Source organism: Nerophis lumbriciformis, linkage group LG03 (genome assembly GCF_033978685.3).
Source record: "Nerophis lumbriciformis linkage group LG03, RoL_Nlum_v2.1, whole genome shotgun sequence".
Taxonomy (NCBI): Eukaryota; Metazoa; Chordata; class Actinopteri; order Syngnathiformes; family Syngnathidae; genus Nerophis; species Nerophis lumbriciformis.
The window spans coordinates 63,765,136-63,786,742 of NC_084550.2; the positions used below are offsets into that span (position 1 = coordinate 63,765,136).

A 21,607-nucleotide genomic window follows, 5' to 3' on the forward strand; every position below is an offset into this window, starting at 1 on the left:
TGCGGGCACAACCGCGGATTATCCGCGGATCGGGCGGATGAAATTTTAAAAAATTAGATTTTATCCGCGGGTTGGGTCGGGCGGTTGAAATAAAAAAAAATTAGATTTTAAATAGATTCAGGCGCGTGGCAGTTAAACCAATTCGGAAATATATATACATAGTTAAATGTTGTTACCCACATACGAAAAACGAGCATGCAGGCACCTGCAGCATATGCCACAACAGAAAAAAAAAAAAAAGAGATGGACACTTTTACGGAGCGGAGAAGGGACGCCTCGCCGGGGTCCGGGACCGAGGCCCCTTCCCCCGAGAGGGCCCCACCGGGAGCCGTAGCTGAGGCGATCCGCGAGAAGGGCCCGACGCACGTCCAGGGTCACCACCGCACCGACACCCCGCCTCGTCCGCCTTCGCCGCGGCCGGCGTCACGAGCAGCAGGTAAGCAGCTTACCTGCCCCCTGTTGCCGGGGGCGCGTAACAGGGGTCACTCCGCGCGCAGTGCGCTCACGAAAGGGGTGGGGCTCACCCTGGTTGATATAGACAGCAGGACGGTGGCCATGGAAGTTGGAACCCGCTAAGGAGTGTGTAACAACCCACCTGCCGAATCAACTAGCCCTGAAAATGGATGGCGCTGGAGCGTCGGGCCCATACCCGGCCGTCGCCGGCAGTGAGACGCGCTTGGGGGTGCGCTCTGCGCGGCTCCCATATGATTGCGCACTGGTGTGCGTCTGGGTCGTGACAGCGTGGCACGCGAATGTCTGTGTTGCATTGGATCAGTCTCCTTTCTTTAACAGGCAAAAGCTTTATAACCTCACTAATGCCTTGCATCGTCTATATTAGATATATAACTGCGGGCGGGTGCGGTTCTGATCAAATGTTAGACCGGGTGGATGGCGGATGGTTGACGACTTTCTGATGCGGTTGCGGATGAAATAATTGCCTATCTCTAATATATATATATATATATATATATATATATATATTATCATACTTGTGATATGTATTTACTTATGCTATAAAAAATAATCGTACTAACATGTGCATCTTTACATAAATACTGAAAAGCTTGCCACACTTAACCGGGCAGCATTATTCTGCTCACTATGAGACTGGCATTGAACCAGGAGTTTAGAACATTCCGAAAAGAGACCGCCAAAACAATAACGGATGAAATCCTCATCTCTTCTTACCTGATCCATGTGCAGGAGGGCCCACATGGAGCGAGCTTCTGGCAGCGACACTTTTCCATCCCTGTTGCCGTCGGCGACAGACAGGATCACACTGACCAGACCCACCAGGTTGTTCTGCTCTCCTAGTTTGGACTACAGGGGTAAGAAACATTATTTAAAGTGACCCGACTTGTCAGCAACATAGTGCTGCTAGCTACAATTTTGGTCATTTTTAATAGGGATGTCCGATAATGGCTTTTTTGCCGATATTCCGATATTTTCCAACTCTTAATTACCGATGCCGATATCAACCGATACCGATATATACATTATTATGCCTAATTTAGACAACCAGGTATGGTGAAGATAAGGTCCTTTTTTAAAATAAATAAATAAATAAAATAAGATAAATAAATTAAAAACATTTTCTTGAATAAAAAAGAAAGTAAAACAATATAAAACCAGTTACATAGAAACGAGTAATTAATGAAAATTAGTAAAATTAACTGTTAAAGGTTAGTACTATTAGTGGACCAGCAGCACGCACAATCATGTGTGCTTACGGACTGTATCCCTTGCAGACTGTATTGATATATAATGTAGGAACCAGAATATTAAAGGCCTACTGAAACCCACTACTACCGACCACGCAGTCTGATAGTTTATATATCAATGATGAAATCTTAACATTGCAACACATGCCAATACGGCCGGGTTAGCTTACTAAAGTGCAATTTTAAATTTCGCGCGAAATATCCTGCTGAAAACGTCTCGGTATGATGACGCCTGCGCATGACGTCACAGATTGTAGAGGACATTTTGGGACAGCATGGTGGCCAGCTATTAAGTCGTCTGTTTTCATCGCAAAATTCCACAGTATTCTGGACATCTGTGTTGGTGAATCTTTTGCAATTTGTTCAATGAACAATGGAGACAGCAAAGAAGAAAGCTGTAGGTGGGAAGCGGTGTATTGCGGCCGACTGAAGCAACACAAACACAGCCGGTGTTTCATTGTTTACATTACCGAAAGATGACAGTCAAGCTTAACCATTGGCCTGTGGAGAACTGGGACAACAGAGACTCTTACCAGGAGGACTTTGAGTTGGATACGCAGACACGGTACCGTGAGTACGCTTCCAAACATTTGATCGCTTGCCCATACGTGCGTGCCGCTATGTGCATGTCACGTACGTAACTTTGGGGACTTTGGGGAAATATCTGTGCTGTATGAACTTTGGGGAGGTGAACGGGGCTGTGGGATTGAGTGTGTTGTGCAGGTGTTTGAGTTGTATTGGCGGGTTATATGGACGGGAGAGGGGAGGTGTTTGTTATGCGGGATTAATTTGTGGCATATTAAATATAATCCTGGTTGTGTTGTGGCTAATAGAGTATATATATGTCTTGTGTTTATTTACTGTTTTAGTCATTCCCAGCTGAATATCAGGTCCCACCCGCCTCTCACAGCATCTTCCCTATCTGAATCGCTCCCACTGCCCTCTAGTCCTTCACTCTCACTTTCCTCATCCACGAATCTTTCATCCTAGCTCAAATTAATGGGGAAATCGTCGCTTTATCGGTCCGAATCGCTCTCGCTGCTGGTGGCCATGATTGTAAACAATGTGTGGATGTGAGGAGCTCCACAACCTGTGACGTCACGCTACTCGTCTGCTACTTCCGGTACAGGCAAGGCTTTTTTTATCAGCGACCAAAAGTTGCGAACTTTATCGTCGATGTTCTCTACTAAATCCTTTCAGCAAAAATATGGCAATATCGCGAAATGATCAAGTATGACACATAGAATGGACCTGCTATCCCCGTTTAAATAAGAAAATCGCATTTCAGTAGGCCTTTAATAACAGAAAGAAACAACCCTTTTGTGTGAATGAGTGTAAATGGGGGAGGGAGGTTTTTTTGGGTTGGTGCACTAATTGTAAGTGTATCTTGTGTTTTTTATGTTGATTTAATAAAAAAAAAAAAAAAAAGATACCGATAATAAAAAAAAAATGATACCAATAATTTCCGATATTACGTTTTAAAGCATTTATCGGACATCTCTAATTTTTAACCAAATATTTACGTTCCAAAGAAATGCACAAATACAAACTGACGTATGAATTAAAAGAAGGAAAGAAAAAGCCTGGTTGAAAATAATAAAAACATATAAAATGATACCTTTTTACTCATTATTATTATTATTATTATTATTATTTGTAGGTACTGACTGGGGGTCTATTTGGGGTCAAGATTGTGTTCCTTACTGTATTGAAATATTTCTACATGCGTTCCTTCTGTATTCGTCACATTTGAATGAACATATTAGTGTTTTACCTTGAGGTGATTAAAGACCATCTCTCTGAACTTCTCCACCGACGTGCCTCTGGTGGGGGTATCGAACACGGGGGCCTCCCTGCGGGGCTCCGGCTCCTCGCCCATCTCGTCGTGGCCCACATGACAGCGAATGATTCCTTGGCGGTCTCCCCAGCTTCCAGCGTACACCTGAAAGCACCTTCCTGTATTAAGGAGTCTGGTGCAGGGGCGGAGCAACACATTCTGGGCCCCCATACACAAGACTCTTAAAGGGCCCCCCAATTCCACCCTAAGCCCAACGTTTCTGGCTAATACACACACAAACTTGCTATGTTGAGCAGCTTTGTAAAACACATGTAATAACTTTAATTGGGTTTTGGACTTTATTTAAAGCTGGGATTAACATATCTAGAACATACCTAAGTAACACCCACATCAGGGGTGTCAAACTCTTGATTTGTGAGGGCCACATCACCATTATGGCTGCCCTCAGAAGGCCGCCTGCAGCAGTAAAAGTACAAACCCCAAAACCAGTGAAGTTGGCACGTTGTGTAAATGGTAAATAAAAACAGAATACAATGATTTGCAAATCCTTTAAATTTATATTCAATTTAATAGACTACAAAGACAAGATATTTAATGTTCACACTGGAAAATGTAATTTTTTGCAAATATTAGCTCATTTGGAATTTGATGCCTGTGAAGGTACATACAAGTTTTGGAGCAACATTTGTTGCCATCCGAGCGACGTTATCATGGACGCCCCTGCTTATTTCAGCTAGACAATGCCAAGCCAAGATATATTGTTTACAATAACAATATATCATTGTTATTGTAAACAATATATCATTATTGTAAACAACATATCATTGTTATTGTAAACAATGTATCATCGTTATTGTAAACAATGTATCATTGTTATTGTAAACAATGTATCGTTGTTATTGTAAACAATATATCATTATTGTAAACAATGTATCGTTATTGTAAACAATATATCATTATTGTAAACAAAATATCATTGTTATTGTAAACATTATATCAGTTATTGTAAAAAATATATCATTTTTGTAAACAATGTATCACTGTTATTGTAAACAATATATCATTGTTATTGTAAACAATATATCATTGTAAACAAAATATCATTGTTATTGTAAACATTATATCAGTTATTGTAAAAAATGTATCATTGTTATTGTAAACAATATATCATTGTTATTGTAAACAATATATCATTATTGTAAACAAAATATAATTGTTATTGTAAACATATCAGTTATTGTAAAAAATATATCATTATTTTTGTAAACAATGTATCATTATTGTAAACAATATATCATTGTTAACAATATATCATTGTTAACAATATATCATTGTTATTGTAAACAATGTATCATTGTTATTGTAAACAATGTATCATTCTTATTGTAAATGTATCATTGTTATTGTAAACAATATGTCATTGTTATTGTAAACATTATATCATTGTTATTGTAAACATTATATCATTGTTATTGTAAACATTATATCATTGTTATTGTAAACAATATATCATTATTGTAAAGAAAATATTGTTATTGTAAATATATCATTGTTATTGTAAACAATGTATCATTGTTATTGTAAACAATGTATCATTGTTATTGTAAACAACGTATCATTGTTATTGTAAACAATGTATCAGTGTTATTGTAAGCAATATATCATTGTTATTGTAAACAATATATCATTGCTATTGTAAACAAAGTATTGTTATTGTAAACAAAATATCATTGTTATTGTAAACAAAATATCATTGTTATTGTAAACAATGTATCATTGTTATTGTAAACAATATATCATTGTTATTGTAAACAATATATTGTTATTGTAAACAGTATATAATTGTTATTGTAAACAATGTATCATTGTAATTGTAAACAATGTATCATTGTTATTGTAAACAATATATCATTATTTTTGTAAACAATGTATCATTGTTATTGTAAACAATATATAATTGTTATTGTAAACAATATATCATTATTGTAAACATATCAGTTATTGTAAAAAATGTATCATTGTTATTGTAAACAATATATCATTATTGTAAACATATCAGTTATTGTAAAAAAAATATTATTTTTGTAAAAAATGTATCATTGTTATTGTAAACAATATATCATTGTTATTGTAAACAATGTATCATTCTTATTGTAAACAATGTATCATTCTTATTGTAAATGTATCGTTGTTATTGTAAACAATATGTCATTGTTGTTGTAAACATTATATCATTGTTATTGTAAACAATATATCATTATTGTAAACAACGTATCATTGTTATTGTAAACAACGTATCATTGTTATTGTAAACAATGTATCATTGTTATTGTAAACAAAATATCATTGTTATTGTAAGCAATGTATCATTGTTATTGTAAGCAATATATCATTGTTATTGTAAACAATATATCATTGTTATTGTAAACAAAATATCATAGTTATTGTAAACAATGTATCATTGTTATTGTAAACAATATATAATTGTTATTGTAAACAATATATCATTATTGTAAAAAATATATCATTGTTATTGTAAACAATACATCATTGTTATTGTAAACAGTATATAATTGTTATTGTAAACAATATATCATTATTGTAAACAATGTATCATTGTTATTGTAAACAATGTATCATTTTTATTGTAAACAATATATCATTATGGTAAACAATATCATTATTATAAACAATATATTGTTATTGTAAACAGTATATAATTGTTATTGTAAACAGTATATAATTGTTATTGTAAACAATATATCATTATTGTAAACAAAGTATCATTGTTATTGTAAACAATATATCATTATTGTAAACAATATTGTTATTGTAAACAATGTATCATTGTTATTGTAAACAATATATCATTGTTATTGTAAACAATATATTATTGTTATTGTAAACAATATATCATTATTGTAAACAATATATCATTGTTATTGTAAACAATACATCATTGTTATTGTAAACAGTATATAATTGTTATTGTAAACAATATATCATTATTGTAAACAATGTATCATTTTTATTGTAAACAATATATCATTATTGTAAACAATATCATTGTAAACAATATATTGTTATTGTAAACAGTATATAATTGTTATTGTAAACAATATATCATTATTGTAAACAAGGTATCATTGTTATTGTAAACAATATATCATTATTGTAAACAATATTGTTATTGTAAACAATGTATCATTGTTATTGTAAACAATATATCATTGTAAACATATTGTTATTGTAAACAGTATATCATTGTTATTGTAAACAATATATCATTATTGTAAACAATGTATAATTATTGTAAACAATGTATCATTGTTATTGTAAACAATATTGTTATTGTAAGCAATGTATCATTGTTGTTGTAAACATATGATTGTTATTGTAAACAATGTATCATTGTTATTGTAAGCAATATATCATTGTTATTGTAAGCAATATATCATTGTTATTGTAAACAAAATATCATAGTTATTGTAAACAATGTATCATTGTTATTGTAAACAATGTATCATTCTTATTGTAAACAATATATCATTATTGTAAACAATGTATCATTATTGTAAACAATGTATCATTGTTATTGTAAACAATATTGTTATTGTAAACAATGTATCATTGTTATTGTAAACATATGATTGTTATTGTAAACAATATTGTTATTGTAAACAATGTATCATTGTTGTTGTAAACATATGATTGTTATTGTAAACAATATCATTGTTATTGTAAACAAAATATCATAGTTATTGTAAACAATGTATCATTGTTATTGTAAACAATGTATCATTGTTATTGTAAACAATATATCATTATTGTAAACAATGTATCATTATTGTAAACAATATTGTTATTGTAAACAATGTATCATTGTTATTGTAAACAATATTGTTATTGTAAACAATGTATCATTGTTATTGTAAACAATATTGTTATTGTAAACAATGTATCATTGTTATTGTAAACAATATATCAGTTATTGTAAACAATGTATCATTGTTATTGTAAACATATGATTGTTATTGTAAACAATATATCATTGGTGCATCTCTTGGGGGTTACGTCTCCCCCCTCTTTCAAATCTAGTGACGCCTCAGCCTCTAACTGGAATCCAGGGTACTTGAACACACTACAGTTATGTGCAATGACTTGCAAAAGGGAAACTTGTACTTTTATAACCTTCTCCTAGATAGATTTATTCTATTTTGACTTCTATCACTTGACCCTTGTTCCCAAATGTTGGCGCCGTGTGAGAATGTGCAAAGGTGAACTTTGATGACGCCATGAAGGTGGAACCAGCCATTTTGTTTTTTTTGATGAGGTCATTCTTCATTCTGATTGGACTTATTGTAAATAGACATGTGGTGTCACTTGGTCAGGTGGTCTCCTACCTGCTCGCTGGGCAGGCTGGAGAGACACCTGCTCAGGTAGAAGGTCTCCTTGTCACACAGGCTGCTGCAGGCCGGCCCGTCGATGATGCCCTTCTTGTACTTGTCACACTTGGAGGAGCACAACGTCAACAAACAACATGGTCATCAACCAATGGGAGGACGAGTACGGGTCACATGACTTTGTGACCCGCAAGGTGAGTAAGTTGCATGACGAGCAGAAGGAGACTCAACGAGTCACCTTGTCCATTGAGACAAGAGCTATATTTGATGCATGCTTGGTTATGGTTTAAAGTCATATTCAACAAACGACTTTTTACTGTCAACCGAATTTATGATTTCTGCTAGTGGTGTGACTCCGGATTTTTTCAACTTAAAAAATGTGCCTTGGCTCAAAAAAGGTTGAAAAACACTGGTCTGGATAACAACATCCCAGGAAAGCAAAACCCAGCCATCGTGAAAGTAGCAAGTAGGAGTTATCGACAAGGTGCAACAACGAGGAAGTGTTGGCAAAGATCAAAGAGTCGCAGGGTGTGGCGCACACCAACACGAGCTAATCAAAGAACTCACAATGGCGGTTCTGCACTGGTGTCCTCTGCACAGCTCCGTGTAGGCCGAGTATTGCACGTAGAGCACCCAGCTCCCCACCAGCACCGTCAGCCAGGTGAGGAACAGGTACTTCACCCTGACAAAGGAGATGCGGGCCTGCAAGGGACAACAACAAATCATGAATTAAAAAGTTTCCGGACTTCTTCCCAAACTGCCATGTTTTTGGTCTGCTGAGATCCCGATGTTGACATTCCTATAAGTGGATTGTTCCGGTGGCTCTTGTGACTTCTTAGTCAACGCAGATCAGTGCTTCTGTCACAGGCTGCACTCGTCACATGTCAGACACACGCCAACCTGCTGCACTTGGACATGGCAGGAAACAACACGCCATTCTTTAGTCACGTGACAATACAATATTTGGATAGGAAACTTGGACGGTGGTCATTTATTTGGACATGCTTGCAAAGTCACATCCCAGTTGTTTACGGTTTCACGTGTCTCAGCAACGCTTATTCACTTCTGTTAAACCCGTTTTTCTTTTAGTATTGAGATTTCTATTGCTACCCTATGTTGAATATTTTTAACATGGGATTTTTCCATCATTAATATGCCTCAAAATCTATTTTCATTTACCCTCTGCAGGTTTTTTATCTACACCATCTACAAACCCCGTTTCCATAAGTGTTGGGAAATTGTGTTAGATGTAAATATAAACGGAATACAATGATTTGCAAATCCTTTTCAACCCATATTCAGTTGAATATGCTACAAAGACAACATATTTGATGTTCAAACTTTTTTTGCAAATATACATTAACTTTAGAATTTGATGCCAGCAACACGTGACAAAGAAGTTGGGAAAGGTGGCAAAAAATACTGATAAAGTCGAGGAATGCTCATCAAACACTTATTTGGAACATCCCACAGGTGAACAGGCAAATTGGGAACAGGTGGGTGCCATGATTGGGTATAAAAGTAGATTCCATGAAATGCTCAGTCATTCACAAACAAGGATGGGGCGAGGGTCACCACTTTGTCAACAAATGCGTGAGCAAATTGTTGAACAGTTTAAGAAAAACCTTTCTCAACCAGCTATTGCAAGGAATTTAGGGATTTCACCATCTACGGTCCGTAATATCATCAAAGGGTTCAGAGAATCTGGAGAAATCACTGCACGTAAGCAGCTAAGCCCGAGACCTTCGATCCCTCAAGCTGTACCGCATCAACAAGCGACATCAGTGTGTAAAGGATATCACCACATGGGCTCAGGAACTCTTTAGAAACCCACTGTCAGTAACTACAGTTGGTCGCTACATCTGTAAGTGCAAGTTAAAACTCTCCTATGCAAGGCGAAAACCGTTTATCAACAACACCCAGTAACGCCGTCGGCTTCGCTGGGCCTGAGCTCATCTAAGATGGACTGATACAAAGTGGAAAAGTGTTCTGTGGTCTGACGAGTCCACATTTCAAATTGTTTTTGGAAACTGTGGACGTCGTGTCCTCCGGACCAAAGAGGAAAAGAACCATCCGGATTGTTATAGGTGCAAAGTTGAAAAGCCAGCATGTGTGATGGTATGGGGGTGTATTAGTGCCCAAGACATGGGTAACTTACACATCTGCGAAGGCACCATTAATGCTGGAAGGTACATACAGGTTTTGGAGCAACATATGTTGCCATCCAAGCAACGTTACCATGGACGCCCCTGCGTTTGTGTCAAATGCTATGCTAAATATAACTTACTTACTTCTATCAGAGTAAATATATGGCCTTCTAAAAATAAGTCAACAAACAGCCTTTTTGTACAAACCCCGAGTTGGGAAATTGTGTTAGATGTACCGGTAAATATAAACAGAATACAATGATTTGCAAATCCTTTTTAGTCCAGACATGTCTCCCATTTTCAATGGGAGACATGTCTGGACTACAGGCAGGCCAGTCTAGTACCTGCACTCTTTTACTATGAAGCCATGTTGATGTAACACGTGGCTTGGCATTGTCTTGCTGAAATAAGCACGGGCGTCTATGGTAACGTTGCTTGGATGGCAACATATGTTGCTCCGAAACCTGTATGTACCTTTCAGCATTAATGGTGCCTTCGCAGATGTGTAAGTTACCCATGTCTTGGGCACTAATACACCCCCATACCATCACAGATGCTGTTTTTTCAACTTTGCGCCTATAACAATCCGGATGGTTCTTTTCCTCTTTGGTCCGGAGGACACGACGTCCACAGTTTACAAAAACAATTTGAAATGTGGACTCGTCAGACCACAGAACACTTTTCCACTTTGTATCAGTCCATCTTAGATGAGCTCAGGCCCAGCGAAGCCGACGGCGTTTCTGGGTGTTGTTGATAAACGGTTTTCGCCTTGCAAAGGAGAGTTTTAACTTGCACTTACAGATGTAGCGACCAACTGTAGTTACTGACAGTGGGTTTCTGAAGTGTTCCTGAGCCCATGTGGTGATATCCTTCACACACTGATGTCGCTTGTTGATGCAGTACAGGCTGAGGGGTCGAAGGTCACAGGCTTAGCTGCTTACATGCAGTGATTTCTCCAGATTCTCTGAACCCTTTGATGATATTACAAACCGTAGATGGTGAAATCCCTAAATTCCTTGCAATAGCTGGTTGAGAAAGATTTTTCTTAAACCGTTCAACAATTTGCTCACGCATTTGTTGACAAAGTGGTGACCCTCGCCCCATCCTTGTTTGTGAATGACTGAGCATTTCATGGAATCTACTTTTATACCCAATCATGGCACCCACCTGTTCCCAATTTGCCTGTTCACCTGTGGGATGTTCCAAATAAGTGTTTGATGAGCATTCCTCAACTTTATCAGTATTTATTGCCACCTTTCCCAACTTCTTTGTCACGTGTTGCCGGCATCAAATTCTAAAGTTAATGATTATTTGCACAAAAAAAAAAAGTCTATCAGTTTGAACATCAAATATGTTGTCTTTGTAGCATATTCAACTAAATTTGGGTTGAAAATGATTTGCAAATCATTGTATTCCGTTTATATTTACATCTAACACAATTTCCCAACTCATGGCAAGTGAAATTAACCAATTTGTGTCCAAAGGTTGAATTTTTATTGCATCTCCTCAGTGCATTAATGCAACCCAAGACCAGTGATGGGCAGTAAAAAGCTACATGGAGCTAAGCTACATAGATTACCTACATTTTCCAGTAGCTTGGCAGTAGCTTAGCAGTCGCTTTTCTTGCAGCTTAGCTGTTTTTATACCCATATAGCGAGGTAGCTTACAACAAAGCTACATAATATACATACATACATACATACAGACAAGCGGTAGAAAATGGATGGATGTATGCATATATATGTAAACTTTAGTAAAGTTGTGTATATACACAAATATATAAATCGCCATCCAAATTTTCATTCCATTATTGTTTACATCAGTAACTTTACAGAAAAGTAAACAAGTCATTGACAGCCATGAACCAAAATAAACAATCACGATCCAGCACATAAACAACATTGACAGGTCTAGAATTCCTGAGTTGGGAGGGCAAACTATGGACTAATTTCGCACTCCATTTCAACTATGAAATGAACCTACCTGAAGAAGTTGTGCAGCTTGCTACATTTTTACCCAACAGCCTGTAATTAGTTGTTTTCTTTTTTTGCCCGACCTAAATTCACCGAACACCTGACGTCCTTCCAGACCCTGATGCAACTAGTCTATCGCTCGGAAAATCTCGGCTCTTCTCGTTGTCGGTTAACCTTTGACCCACGCTTCCAAAGTGGCTGCGCCCATGTCGTTTATACCGATTGGCGTGAATTATGCCATGTCTTAAACAGAAAACGTAGGAAAAAAAGTCATGTTTTTATCAATTTATTCGACGAAACGGTTGCAATTGTCCATTTAAAGGGGAACATTATCACCAGACCTATGTAAGCGTCAATATATACCTTGATGTTGCAGAAAAAAGACCATATATTTTTTTAACCGATTTCCGAACTCTAAATGGGTGAATTTTGGCGAATTAAACGCCTTTCTAATATTCGCTCTCGGAGCGACATCGGGAAGCAATCCGCCATTTTCTCAAACACCGAGTCAAATCAGCTCTGTTATTTTCCGTTTTTTCGGCTGTTTTCCGTACCTTGGAGACATCATGCCTCGTCGGTGTGTTGTCGGAGGGTGTAACAACACGAACAGGGACGGATTCAAGTTGCACCAGTGGCCCAAAGAAGCGAAAGTGGCAAGAAATTGGACGTTTGTTCCGCACACTTTACCGACGAAAGCTATGCTACGACAGAGATGGCAAGAATGTGTGGATATCCTGCGACACTCAAAGCAGATGCATTTCCAACGATAAAGTCAAAGAAATCTGCCGCCAGACCCCCATTGAATCTGCCGGAGTGTGTGAGCAATTCAGGGACAAAGGACCTCGGTAGCACGGCAAGCAATGGCGGCAGTTTGTTCCCGCAGACGAGCGAGTTAAACCCCCTGGATGTCTTGGCTCACACCGTCCCTTATGCCACCGAAGATGATCAAGAGAAGAATATCGACCCTAGCTTCCCTGGCCTGCTGACATGAGGGTATGTCTACAGAATATATTAATTGATGAAAATTGGTCTGTCTGCACTCTCAAAGTGCATGTTGTTGCCAAATGTATTTCATATGCTGTAAACCTAGTTCATAGTTGTTAGTTTCCTTTAATGCCAAACAAACACATACCAATCGTTGGTTAGAAGGCGATCGCCGAATTCGTCCTCGCTTTCTCCCGTGTCGCTGGCTGTCGTGTCGTTTTCGTCGGTTTCGCTTGCATACGGTTCAAACCGATATGGCTCAATAGCTTCAGTTTCTTCTTCAATTTCGTTTTCGCTACCTGCCTCCACACTACAACCATCCGTTTCAATACATTCGTAATCTGTTGAATCGCTTAAGCCGCTGAAATCCGAGTCTGAATCCGAGCTAATGTCGCTATACTTTGCTGTTCTTTCCGCCATGTTTGTTTGTGTTGGCATCACTATGTGACGTCACAGGAAAATGGACGGGTGTATATAACGATGGTTAAAATCAGGCACTTTGAAGCTTTTTTTAGGGATATTGCGTGATGGGTAAAATTTTGAAAAAAACTTCGAAAAATATAATAAGCCACTGGGAACTGATTTTTAATGGTTTTAACAATTCTGAAATTGTGATAATGTTCCCCTTTAACAAGTAAAAAGTCAAGGGTGGTCACTTCATGTTCTTGCCGTCGATGCTGGTCAATTTTTTTAGGGCATTACGGCGAGTGACAAGGGCGGTAAAACTGGAACCCTGCAATAGGCCGGAACCAATGTTCCCTCCAATTGTCCCTGAGCATTCAGTGGAGCCCATGTGAGTGAAGTGAATTATATTTATATAGCGCTTTTTCTCTAGTGACTCAAAGCGCTTTACATAGTGAAACCCAATATCTAAGTTACATTTAAAGGGGAACGTTATCACAAACCATTAAAAATCAGTTCCCAGTGGCTTATTTTATTTTTCGAAGTTTTTTTCAAAATTTTACCCATCACGCAATATCCCTAAAAAAAGCTTCAAAGTGCCTGATTATATCCATCGTTATATACACCCGTCCATTTTCCTGTGACGTCACACAGTGATGCCAATACAAACAAACATGGCGGATAGAACAGCAAGATATAGCGACATTAGCTCGGATTCAGACTCGGATTTCAGCGGCTTAACTCTGTCTGATAAGATAATTACTAACAACTATGAACTAGGTTTACAGCATATGAAATACATTCGGCAACAACATGCACTTTGAGAGTGCAGACAGCCCATTTCAGGCGCGCTAAGAACATATATTTTTCCACGATTTCAGCACTCAGGTTAACCATACCTAAATAGACACAAAATACTGCATTACACAAGACTACCCGAATGTACTCGAATGATTGAAAAAAATAAATGTTTTTAAGCTAAATTATTGGTAAACACAGTTTATGTATAATAATTTACATAAAACCGCGAGTAATGAATAAAGTTTTCATCAATTAAGATATTCTGTAGACATACCCTCATCCGCTCTCTTTTCCTGAAAGCTGATCTGTCCAGTTTTGGAGTTGATGTCAGCAGGCCAGGGAAGCTAGGGTCGATATTATTTTCTTGATCATCTTCGGTGGCATAAGGGACGGTTGCCATCTCTGTCGTAGCATAGCTTTCGTCGGTAAAGTGTGCGGAACAAACGACTGACCATTTCTTCGGCTTTCCCCACAGCCTCGTATTTTGAACAAATTTCGTCCAATTTCTTGCCACTTTCGCATCTTTGGGCCACTGGTGCAACTTGAATCCGTCCCTGTTCGTGTTGTTACACCCTCCGACAACACACCGACGAAAGTGAGAAAATGGCGGATTGCTTCCCGATGTGACGTCACAACGAGAGCGAATAATAGAAAGGCGTTTAATTCGCCAAAATTCACCCCTTTAGAGCTCAGAAATCGGTTAAAGAAATATATGGTCTTTTTTCTGCAACATCAAGGTATATATTGACGCTTACATAGGTCTGGTGATAATGTTCCCCTTTAAACCAGTGTGGGTGGCACTGGGAGCAGGTGGGTAAAGTGTCTTGCCCAAGGACACAAGGGCAGTGACTAGGATGGCGGAAGCGGGTATCGAACCTGCAACCCTCAAGTTGCTGGCACGGCCGCTCTACCAACCGAGCTATACCGCCCCACGAGCAACATCAGACGTGCACACTGTGGCTACACCAGCAGCACACCTGTCCCAAACCTGACTAAATAACAAGTTCAATCTCCATCCGTCCATCCATTTTCTACCGCTTGTCCCTTTCGGGGTCGCGGGTGGTGCTGGAGCCTATCTCAGCTGCATTCGGGCGGAAGGCGGGGTACACCCTAGACAAATCCCCACCTCACCACAGGGCCAACACAGATAGACAAACAACATTCTCTTATTATTATAATAATCAAATGACAGCAGTCATTTCCATTTCTAATATAAGTGTTTAGGCCCACTTACAATGACAATAACAAAAAATATTGTTTTTCATGAACTGTGTACTTGTATTGTTTGTCTGGGTGGAGGTCCTGCTTTGGAAAAAATGTGTACCCCTTTCAGACATTGCATTTAGTTCCCATTAAAACATTCACATGTTGCACAATGAGATGTAAGCAATGGATCATGTGTACATTCCTGCAACTTCCTGTTTGTAAAAAATATATTTTTATTAGTATTTATTTAATATACTTACAGCATTTCATGATTAATATTTGTAAATTAAGACTCCTAATAAATGACACTAGAATAAGCACACATTTGATTGGTAAATCATAATGTAACGACCTGGAATGACACTTTATGTGTGGTGTTGGAGTTGTCCGACTTTTTGTGTGGCTGTAAACGCATCACTGGCTAAGTGCAATATGTGCATGTGTTGGCGCAAGTGAGAAAGAGCGAGCGGCTGCTGTTGATATAACAAAGTTGCTTTTGGTCTGGTTTGAAATGACCAGTTTTGCTAGATATAATTTTTCTTACTAAAGTTTTGGTGATGTCTTTATGGCCGACAAAGAGTTTTGCTCAGTAAAGTGATGGATGGAATTCATGCTCTCAAAGCGTCTCGATAGACGTTACAATATTTGAACAATGATGACGAAAACTGTTTTCTCTGTCGGGTCCATTGGAAATTGTTATGCGCTTATTTTTAGGGCCCGCCATGGCCCATTGCAAAAGGACTCCCACAGGGAGTCCTTATGCAATGGGACATAAGGACCTATTGTTATTCGTCCGTTTTATTATTATTATTATTCTTTATTCTTCCGCCGCCACAACAAACTGTAATTTGACCCACTTAACATGCTTCAAAACTCACCATATTTTACCCACACATCAGGACCTGCGAAAATTGCATGTTTTTAATAAAACCGAAACATAAAACTCAAAATTGCGCTCTAGCGCCCCCTAGGAAAAAAAAAAAACAGACTGCCTGTAACTCCCACTAGGAAGGTCGGAAAAATATGAAACAAAAACCTCTATGTAGGTCTGACTTAGACCTAGTTCTCATAATTGTATGTCTTCGGGCTAAAATCACCAGGAAGTTGGCAATTCCCCCTTCAAGACAAAAAAGTACTAAAAACAGTCACTTTTGCCTCTTTGCGCTGTAATTTCACCCCCTTAACATGCTTCAAAACTCACCGAACTGAACACACACATCAGGACTAGCAAAAACTGTGCTGTAATAAAAAAACCTAACCCCAAATTCAAAAATTGCGCTCTACAGCAATTTTTTAATAAAACTGATAAAAAACTGCTCCTCGGAAGAAAAACATTACAAAACTGCCTGTAACTCCCACTGGGAAGGTCGGAGAGACATGAAACAAAAACCTCTCCGTAGGTCTCACTTAGACCTACATTTCATAAATTGACTACCCCCAGCAAAAATCAACAGGAAGTTTGCTATTCCCCCTTCAAAACAACATTTTTGTAAAAACCGGTCACCTTCCTTCAAAATCTATCTCCTCTGAGCGCGTTTGTCGTTTCGCCTTCAAACTAACACAGGTGAGAGATAAAACCCTTGTGATTAAAAGTATAGATGGGATTTGTAATACCTGCTCCGGTTTTGATTTTATGACCCTTCAAAGACCCGCTGCGCTGATGCTGCTGCAATGCTGTTTTTTTAAGATGCCTGCTTAAAAGCAGGATGCACCAACGTACCCACACAATGACACACTTAACATGCTTCAAAACTCACCAAATTTGACCCACACATCAGGACCTGCGACAATTGCCTTTTTTATAGCAAACGAACCTCAAAAATTAATATTGCGCTCTAGCGCCCCCTATAAAAACACAAAAAGTAGACTGCCTGTAACTCCCACTAGGAAGGTCGGAAAAACATGAAACAAAAACCTCTATGTAGGTCTGACTTAGACCTAGCTTTCATAATTGTACATTGTCGGCCTAAAATCAACAGGAAGTTGGCAATTCCCCCTTCAAGACAAAAAAGTACTAAAAACAGTCACTTTTTTCTCTTTCAGCTGTATTTTTACCCCCTTAACATGCTTCAAAACTCACCAAACTGAACACACACATCAGGACTGGCTGAAACTGTGATCTAATGAAGAAACAAAACCCCAAATCCAAAAATTGTGCTCTACAGCAATTTTTGAATAAAACTGATAAAAAACTGCTCCTCGGAAGACAAACATTACCAAACTGCCTGTAACTCCCACTGGGAAGGTCGGAGAGACATGAAACAAAAACCTCTATGTAGGTCTCACTTAGACCTACATTTCATAAATTGACAACCCCCAGCAAAAATCAACAGGATGTTTGCTATTCCCCCTTCAACACAACATTTTTGTAAAAACCCGTCACCTTCCTTCAAAATCTATCTCCTCTGACAGCGTTTGTCGTTTCGCCTTCAAATTAACACAGGTGAGAGATAAAACCCTTGTGATTAAAAGTATAGATGGGATTTGTAATACCTGCTCCGGTTTTGATTTTATGACCCTTCAAAGACCCGCTGCACTGATGCTCCTGCGGTGCTGTTTTTCTAAGATGGCTGCTCAAAAGCAGGAAGCACCAACGTGCCCACACAATGCAGACAAGGTAGGTACACTAGACAAAAGTCTTGGGACACTTCAGACTAAAAGTAGACAAAAGTATTGGGACACTTAGGACTAGCACCTGCCAAATACGCGGGCCCGACCAACGCTGCTTGCAGCTTTAATTATTATTTATTATTCTTCCGCAGCTTTGCGCACTACTTTGACCCCCTTAACATGCTTCAAAACTCACCAAATTTTACACACACATCAGTAATTCTTGGCAAAACTTTTTATCAAAAAACCAAACCTCAAAACTCAAGATTGCGCTCTAGCGCCCCCTAGGAAGAAACAAAAACTAGACTGCCTGTAACTCCCACTAGGAAGGTCGGAGAGACATGAAACAAAAACCTCTATGTAGGTCTGACTTAGACCTAGTTCTCATAATTGTATGTCTTTGGGCTAAAATCACCAGGAAGTTGGCAATTCCCCCTTCAAGACAAAAAAGTACTAAAAACAGTCACTTTTGCCTCTTTGAGCTGTTATTCCACCCCCTTAACATGCTTCAAAACTCACCAAACTTAACACACACATCAGGACTGGCTAAAACTGTGATCTAATGAAAAAACCTAACCCCAAATCTAAAAATTGTGCTCTACAGCAATTTTTTAATAAAACGGACAAAAAACTGCTCCTCGCAAGAAAATAACTACACAACTGCCTGTAACTCCCACTGAGAAGGTCGGAGAGACATGAAACAAAAACCTCTATGTAGGTCTCACTTAGACCTACATTTCATTAATTCACAACCCCCAGCAAAAATCCACAGGAAGTTTGCTATTCCCCCTTCAAAACAATTTTTTTGTAAAAACCGGTCACCTTCCTTCAAAAACTATCTCCTCTGAGCGCGTTTGTCCTTTCGCCTTCAAAATAACACAGGAGAGAGATTAAACCCTTGTGCATAGATTAACAGAACCGTTTTGTGATACCTGCTCCGGTTTTGATTTTATGACCCTTCAAAGACCCGCTGCACTGATGCTCCTGCGGTGCTGTTTTTTCAAGATGGCTGCTTCAAAGCAGGAAGCACTAACGTGCCCACACAATGCAGACAAGGTAGGTACACTAGACAAAAGTCTTGGGACACTTCAGACTAAAAGTAGACAAAAGTATTGGGACACTTAGGACTAGCACCTGCCAAATCCGCGGGCCCGTCCAACGCTGCTTGCAGCTTTAATTTTATTTGATTTTGTGCGTGGCATAGATTTGCCGACGCTTGAGCAGTGCGCAATTGCACAGGCGCGCACCTTAGAGGGAACATTTGCCTGCACCATTTATTTTTTTATACAATTACTCCACTGTATGATACAATACAGAAACACGACCCTTTGCGTGGATGGTTTTGAAAGACAAAATCTGTCAAGTACTGAAATGTGGCACAAACCACAGCGTCCACACACTGACCCATATTCCTTCAGGAGCGCTTTTGAGTGCAACTTGATACACCGCTGCGGTGCAGAGCTGATGAATGGCGTAGACCTCCAGGGAGGACAGGGAAGAACATCGCATGGCTTAAACATTTGCCATTCCGTATGAGGACACAAAGGATGTCATTTGATCGCACTGATACTCATCAATCAATCGAACATAAGATGTGCAAACACATTATGTTGACAGTGCGTAAAAAGACTTCTTCGACCCATAAGGCAGTACTATATATATATATATATATATATATATATATATATATATATATACAGTGAAAACACTGATGCATGGGTGCAAGTATGCAGCAACCCCGGGTACAATCTGGGTCACGGCACCAATTGTTCGGACCTACCCTTTTGAAGGGGAACTGCATTTTTTTTTTAATATTGTGCCTATCGTTCACAATCCTTATTTAAGACAAGAAAATATGTTTTTCTTTTTTATGCATTCTAAATATCAAATAAATGTGATCAAAAGTCTGCTTAAAATGGAGCCTACAGGAGTCGCTCTATTCTGCCTATACAGCCCTTATAAAACATCCAAACACCTCCATTATGGTTTTATATACATGATGCAAGTATATATGTCATGTAATAACATTTATAATAACATTTATTAATTTGACCTATTTTGATCATTAATTTAAAAAACGCATCACTTTTGCTTTTTTTTTCTTCATCACTGATTATTACTCACTGCAGACTTCACGAGAGCCAACAATCATAATAAAATCTAATTTACTGTACAATGTCTGCTGTCATTAGGATGTGGACTGCTAGGATGTTTATATTTTCCCATTTAGATAAAGAATGACTCATAACCCTCACCAATAAACTGGGGCATGGGACAAGTGCTTTTCGTGTTGTATTCGCTTGTTTTAGTTCCTAAACGGCAGTCAAAGTGTCCCAACTTGTCGGATTATATCCTCAGCCATCTACTATTCAGGTGAGAGGCATGCTTTATGATCAATAATAAACTTACAGGGGAGCAAGGAAGCGAGGAAGCAGCAGACCACTCAATGGTGTAAACATAGGCACACAGGAAGTGATCATGTCGCCGCTATAAATAGTTTGTCTGTGTTAGCACTTATAATAACAATATCACTAATACTTGTTAATAATCAAGTCACCAAATGTAAATGGAGTATTGTTGGCGCTTTTGGAATGTTTATTTCTTGGATTTTATGGTCGGGATTAGAGATGTCCGATAATATCGGCCGATAAATGCTTTAAAATGTAATATCGGAAATTATCTGTATCGTTTTTTTAAATTATCGGTATCGTTTTTTTTTGTTTGTTTTTAATTAAATCAACATCAAAAACACAAGATACACTTACAATTAGTGCACCAACCCAAAAAACCTCCCTCCTCCATTCACGTTCATTCACACAAAAGGGTTGTTTCTTTCTGTTATTAATATTCTGGTTCCTACATTATATATCAATATATATCAATACAGTCTGCAAGGGATACAGTCCGTAAGCACACATGATTGTGCGTGCTGCTGGTCCACTAATAGTACTAACAGTTAATTTTGCTAATTTTCATTAATTACTAGTTTCTATGTAACTGTTTTTATATTGTTTTACTTTCTTTTTTATTCAAGAAAATGTTTTTAATTTATTTCTTATTTTATTTTATTATTATTTTTAAAAAGGACCTTATCTTCACCATACCTGGTTGTCCAATTTAGGCATAAGAATGGGTTAATTCCACGACTGTATATATCGGTATCGGTTGATATCGGTATCGGTAATTAAGAGTTGGACAATATCGGATATCGGCAAAAAAGCCATTATCGGACATCCCTAGTCGGAATGGTGGAGCTCCCATTGGGTCTGCTGTAAGCAGACTTTTATTAACGTTTATTTATTATTTAGAATTTATTTTTTTTAAATCCATGATTGTGAATGATAGGCAAAAATATATATTTTTTGTTTTAGTATGTTTTTTGTTTGAGGACAAACACGACACAAACCTTCCCACTTGTTAGAAAGCCCACTATTTAATATGTTTGTGTGTATGCTTCACTGATGAGAGTATCTGGTGAACATCGTTTTGTCCTACTCATTTCGGCGGTTCTTCAACTCACCATAGTGTGGACTGTGACGCGACAGTTTGTTTACATGTAAAA

General features: G+C 38.1%; 1 protein-coding gene across 3 annotated transcripts in view; it reads right to left on the reverse strand.

Annotated features, from left to right (window-relative positions):
- Positions 1 to 21,607, reverse strand: part of dipk1aa (divergent protein kinase domain 1Aa) — a 42,190-nt gene that overhangs the window by 8,190 nt on the left and 12,393 nt on the right. For all 3 annotated transcript variants that reach the window (XM_072912871.1, XM_072912870.1, XM_061941167.2), the window contains exons 2-5: positions 8,490 to 8,624; positions 7,923 to 8,030; positions 3,496 to 3,663; positions 1,189 to 1,320 (exon numbers count right to left, since the gene is read on the reverse strand). In XM_072912871.1, the coding sequence (XP_072768972.1) occupies positions 1,189 to 1,320; positions 3,496 to 3,663; positions 7,923 to 8,030; positions 8,490 to 8,624 (543 nt within the window). The remainder of the gene's footprint in view (positions 1 to 1,188; positions 1,321 to 3,495; positions 3,664 to 7,922; positions 8,031 to 8,489; positions 8,625 to 21,607) is intronic.